Raw genomic sequence first — 5,730 nt, 5'->3', positions numbered from 1 at the left:
ATTGATCAGGACATCAAGGATTTAAATGGGTGGGATTGTGATACCCAACATCCCACATCTGTTATGAATGTGATTGTTAAGACCTATATAATAATCCAAGTCTATTGTAAATTCTAATTGAGAATCAATATGAATTTTAGTGAAATTTTATTGATTGTGAATTACTTGGTGATAATATATATTTATTAGGTAAGAGTTCTTAATAAGTAGAGGTTTTTTATGACCAAGTAATAAGCTTTATAAATATGAGGTTATTCTTATCCTTTTGAATGATGAGAGATGGATTTTTTTCTATGAGGGATTCATAGAATTGTAAAAATGTGAAGAAAGGTATGGGAAAACATAGGGTTGGATTGCATAATAAAAGATATTTCATGGGTTTAAACTCTAAAGAGTATCGAAATTACGTTTTTTTTTCAAAGCTCAATTTCGTATTTTTCTATGTTTTATAAGTTTTGTAATTTTTACATTTACGTGCGTTTTTTTCTATCTCATTTGTAAATATATGCAATGAAAGTCAAATCACGTTAAATATTATTTTTATGTGTAATTTGTTTTTGCATTAATTTCGTTGTTGAATACACTCCTTCTTGAAAATCTCTACACTTATCTTGTTTCCCTAATAATATTGTAATTATTTAAAAATCATATATAGTAAACTTGATTTTATGGTGATATTATATTAATTTAATTACCCCACTCATATAATTCTTAAGTATAAAATTGACTCGTTGAACTTTTTATTTTCCTAATTTTTAAATCTTATTTAATTTTTTAATAAAGAATTTGATAAAAAAAATTTATCAAGCTTTATTTTAAATTGATGATGATGCGGAAAAAATTAGTAACAAAATGCTTTTAAAAGAGAAGGGAGACGTCATACGTGTTGCATGTGTTTTTCCCCTTACAAATTGCGGAGGGAGGCAACCAATGGCCATACGAGTTGCATGTATCTTTCCCCGCTTACTAAAAACGGTTCATCCGACGTGTCCATTCTGAAGACCAAAAACTCCTCCATGGTTCTCTGTTTCCCTATCCACCATATTTCTTCACCACTCGTCTTTCCATAGACATCAGAGGAAAAAACACACTAAAATAAATAAAATCTTATTTTGTGTTTAACCCCAAGGGATAATCAATGGCCATGAGTGTTAGCAGTGCACGTTTCTCAGTTTTCAGTTACAAGAAAGTTAACAGAAGAACAAGGGCTGTTGCTTCTGAGGATTTCGCTGTTACTCTCAAAACAGAAGACAAGGTGAAGTTAGGAGGGTCAGAGCTCAAAGTGACAAAGCTTGGAATTGGAGCTTGGTCATGGGGTGATACCACTTATTGGAACAACTTTGAATGGAATGGTAAATTTTTCACATTTCATCTCATAATTTGATTCTCTTTTGGGAAAGGGTGTTCCTTTTTCGTTTTCTTTTTTTTTTTTTTGTTGATTTGTTGCTCTGTTTCTACTAGTTTTGATGGTCTTTTTCATAACTCTTGAATTTATTCTCATAAAAATTTGGAATAGGCGATGAATTCTTGCTTGTGTACGGTTCAGTGTAAAATGTTGCTTTGTCGTTGAGCGTTTAAAATTATTTTAATCTCCAGTGCTGTCTTCAAAGCCTATTTTATTGAAAGAATGTTCCTTTCAATCTCTTATCTTACTTATTCTGTAGCAAAGCTGAGGGATAACTTGTTTAGTCAATGAAGCTCTGTACCTAATGGGAAATGCACCACAAAGAAAGTAAAAGAAAAAAAATTAAAAAGAGGAATATAGGAAACTGAACCAAAGGGAAAAAAGGCCTTGTTTTGTTTCATAACGTTTTCCCCCTTCTAGTTATCTCAGTGTTACCTTACTTTTAAAATTACTACATGAGACTGCCATTTGAAGTTGTAATAAGCTATCCTGTTGCATTGTTGATTTTTTTTTTTTCTAGTTAAGTTTATAGATTTGTGCTCCCTTCCAGATTAGCACTTCCTATGTGTTAAGAGTTCTTTAGAAATTTCATGGATTAGAATTATTGTGTTCTTTCCAATTACAAGGGTTGATGTTAGATTCCATTTGTGCAACTGCCATAGTGCACAATGCTGTGTGGAGAACTTCCTGAGTCAAACTTAAGTTTCTCTGCTTTAGTTGCAGAAATTTCTGATTCTACCTGACTGTATTATGCTTTTATTGTTCTTTTTTCACATCTAAATGATTTGTACTTTGCTGTGGAGGCAGATAGGAAGATCAAGGGTGCTAAGGCAGCTTTTGATGCCAGTGTTGATCGTGGTATAACCTTTTTCGATACAGCTGAAGTTTATGGCTCTGCGGTAAAAGACAAGATCATCTCTCTATTGGCTTATTTACTTTATGTTCTCTTTTTTGAAGAATGTCATCAATGATTCCATTCTTTCAGCTGTCCTTGGGTGCCATGAATTCTGAAACTCTGCTGGGAAGGTCTGTTTCTAGAATTTAACAGAGGACAACATTTGTACTTTAAACTCTCACTGAAGGCAAAATCGTCTTGTGCTATTCTTTTATTTGCCTGGTTATTCTTCTAACAAACTTTGTTGTTTGTAAAAGATTTATAAAGGAAAGGAAAGAAAAGTATCCAGATGCGGAAGTTGCTGTTGCAACAAAGTTTGCAGCTTTGCCTTGGAGGTTTGGTCGTCAGAGTGTCCTTAATGCGCTCAAGGATTCCATTTGTCGGCTTGGGGTTTCATCAATAGAACTTTATCAACTCCATTGGTCTGTGCTCACATTTCTTTTATAGGATTTATCAGTAGTATTTCTGAAAAAGTAATTCATCACTATTTTTCCTATTGACTTTCAGGCCTGGTGTATGGGGAAATGAAGGTTGTTTGCAATGCCACCATTTTGTTGAAGAAATACTTTATGTAGCTAGTACAATTGGATGTTTATGCTGCCCAATCATGTTGAATAGTGGCTGAGTTCACTGAAAAACCATTTTTCAGGTTATATTGATGGTCTCGGTGATGCTGTGGAGCAGGGCCTTGTGAAGGCTGTTGGTGTCTCAAATTACAATGGTAATTTTTCTGCTGTCAATGACTGATTGGTGCAATAGTTTGACTTTGAACCATGCAAAATTCTCTATAAATAGTTCATCTTCTTTAACCACTTACTGCTTTTTATTCAAATCTTCACTCTGATCATTATGACTTGGTTCTTATTCCTCCCTATACATTTGTAATTATCATAACGTAAGATATTCCCTACTTCAGAGAGACGACTTCGTGATGCTTATGAAAGGCTTAAGAAGAGAGGAATTCCTCTAGCTTCAAACCAAGTGAATTACAGTCTCATATACAGGGCACCCGAGCAGAATGGAGTGAAGGCTGCATGTGATGAACTTGGGATCACTTTGATTGCATATTGTCCTATTGCGCAGGGTAATATCCATATTCTTTTGTTTAATTGCTTCTTTATAGTTATTGATGTGTGAGCTTTTGATGTCTGTCAGGAGATTGATGCTAGAGCTACAGGAAAAAGCATGTTAGGAGAAGTAATTTCTTTTGGTCATATCATATTTAAGACCTTGAGTCTTGAATGCAATTCTTGGAAAAACTTGAGCAATTTGACCCACAATTAGAAAATGAATTCATATTTCATCTGAATAACATAGGCATACCCTGTCTTGTGGACTCTGACTGAAATTTTCAAGAATTTAAAATTTGATTTTATCTTTTTCCCCTTTTATCTTTTTTGTTTGCTCTCAGCACATGGTTTCTTATTGTTTTTCAAACTACAGTGCAGTAGCAAGAATCAGGTTCACAGATTGAACCCAAATTTATCACTTAGTTGCAACCTTCCGACAATGTTCATTTTTCAAACAAAGGCAGTACGCTATATTTGTATGTATGTGTGTGTGTATGCACATGTTTGCATGCAAACACACATGCACACACAACCCATGTGCCTGTTTATGTCTCTGTCTGTATTCTACATATTGATCAGTACTGTAGTGCTTGTACATGTGCAAGTTAAATTATCCACCAAAAAGGGATGGAGTAATAAACAAAGGTAAACACTAGAGTTCGGAACAAGAAATAATGTCAAATTTATGGACAATGTGGAGCATAAACCGACTGTGGCGTACATTCTTTTTAACAGAAGGAGAGTACCATATCATGTTCTTTCTTTGCAGGTGCCCTTACAGGAAAGTATACGCCTGAAAATCTACCAACTGGGCCTCGATCCAGGATTTACACTCCGGAGTTTTTAACTAAGGTATGTCTCTAGAGTGTTTCTTATCCCAACATTAGTTTAAAACTTATTGCTAAGGTCTTTTTAAATGCACAGCTCCAACCTCTCCTGAACAGAATTAAGGAAATAGGAGAGAACTATGGCAAAACTCGAACACAGGTTTGTTCTTGTTGTTTGGTAGTATATCTGCTTACAGCTGTCAATAGGTTTGCTTCAAGCATATTGGCATATTAACAGTATTTAGAAAAAGGTCTCCTGCATTATCAACTCAACATTGATGTGCTAGCGATGTTAATTTTTAGGCATTAGGCTTTGGTGGAACTTTTCTTTTTCTTTTCTTTTTTTTTTCGGTGCATAAGATGTGAGCTGGGCTCAATTACACCCATGGACACTCTACAATCTAGTATAACTTCATCACCTAGAAGGTAACGACCTACACCAAATGGAGGGGTTCTAAAAACAGTTAATCCAGTGGAAAAGGTTTACTCCTTATATGGTCAAGAAATTGGAACTAAAGTTGTCCTCTCTAAAATTATGTTTGACTTCCATGATCCATTTCTCCATCAAAAGGCATATACAGTCATGCACTAAGATCACATGTGTGGATGACTTGAATCCCCTCCCTCTCAGACTGCTTTTACAGCCATCTTAGAATTCAAGGACAAGAAAAACCACAAACCTTCACAAGCCTCGAGACCTCTTTAATGGCGTTTTCCTAATTTGATATTGATTAGAGGTTTTGTAGACTCCTCGGTAGACAAGTGTGACACCAGGTTACTTTCATTTATATACATGTCTTGAAGTTGTTATAAATGAGGTAGTAGCAGACTGTTCTTTTATCATACTCTTTAATCATGAGTCGTGACTACTGGATATAGCATTTTAAAGCGTGCAGAGATCTTATAAGAAATGAGCTTGTTTTTCTATAGGTTGTGCTTAACTGGTTAATAGCCCAGGAGAATGTTGTGCCAATCCCAGGAGCGAAAAATGCTGAACAAGCTGAGGAATTCTCAGGTGCCCTTGGGTGGAGACTAAGCAATGAACAAGTTGATGAGCTACGGTCACTGGCTTCAGAGATGAGTCCTGTTGTTGGTTTCCCTGTTGAGAACCTGTGAATTTTCGGCTCCATTTAAGGGCAAGTTCAGGCCTGATTGTCAACCAATAGTATCAATAACATATGTCCTATTATTGGTTCCCCTGTCTCTTTGTCTGCTGAGACGTGGGCATTCCATGCCTACCACATATATATTTGTTTGTTTTGGTGCATTGCCTTGCAGCCCTCCACTCCATTTTTGTGGGAACAAACGTCAGAAAAATGTATTCAAACATACTTAAGTAAGAACAATCATCATTATACGTTACTTGAATTTGGGTTAAGTTAGCTCCATTAAATTGGGAAAAAGAGTAGTTTGTGTCCACAGCCAATCTCTCTCTCCCTATCTATCTATCTATCTATCTATCTACAATTATGAACATTTCTGAATAAGGGTTGAACTTGTTTTCTTATAAATTTGTTCTTGTAAACCAAACAG

General features: G+C 35.3%; 1 protein-coding gene across 2 annotated transcripts; it reads left to right on the top strand.

The window, feature by feature from the left end:
- The first annotated feature begins 957 nt into the window (after positions 1-957).
- LOC110408953 (NAD(P)-linked oxidoreductase superfamily protein) lies at positions 958-5,464 on the top strand. Of its 2 annotated transcripts, XM_021418114.2 has the most exons (10): positions 959-1,352; positions 2,213-2,304; positions 2,391-2,431; positions 2,558-2,722; positions 2,808-2,830; positions 2,950-3,021; positions 3,217-3,384; positions 4,140-4,222; positions 4,295-4,357; positions 5,128-5,464. In XM_021418114.2, exons 1-10 carry the CDS (start codon positions 1,139-1,141, stop codon positions 5,311-5,313), a joined length of 1,107 nt encoding a protein of 368 aa, XP_021273789.1. In that variant the 5' UTR covers positions 959-1,138; the 3' UTR covers positions 5,314-5,464. The 2 variants fall into 2 exon arrangements, with proteins under 2 accessions (XP_021273790.1, XP_021273789.1); XM_021418115.2 differs by lacking the exon at positions 4,295-4,357 and having other exon boundaries at positions 958-1,352.
- The last annotated feature ends 266 nt before the right edge of the window (positions 5,465-5,730 follow it).

The sequence above is a fragment of the Theobroma umbraticum genome, unplaced genomic scaffold, assembly GCF_002168275.2.
Source record: "Theobroma umbraticum cultivar Fairchild unplaced genomic scaffold, ASM216827v3 scaffold_44.0, whole genome shotgun sequence".
In the NCBI taxonomy this organism is placed as follows: Eukaryota; Viridiplantae; Streptophyta; class Magnoliopsida; order Malvales; family Malvaceae; genus Theobroma; species Theobroma umbraticum.
This window is presented reverse-complemented; position numbering and strand designations above follow the sequence as displayed.

Excerpts from the sequence above, each read along its gene's own strand:
- LOC110408953 (XM_021418114.2), top strand. The coding sequence starts at position 1,139 with ATGGCCATGAGTGTTAGCAGTGCACGTTTCTCAGTTTTCAGTTACAAG. Across the intron at positions 2,432-2,557 it reads TCTGAAACTCTGCTGGGAAG|ATTTATAAAGGAAAGGAAAG; the intron begins GTCTGTTTCTAG and ends TGTTTGTAAAAG. Across the intron at positions 3,385-4,139 it reads ATATTGTCCTATTGCGCAGG|GTGCCCTTACAGGAAAGTAT; the intron begins GTAATATCCATA and ends CTTTCTTTGCAG.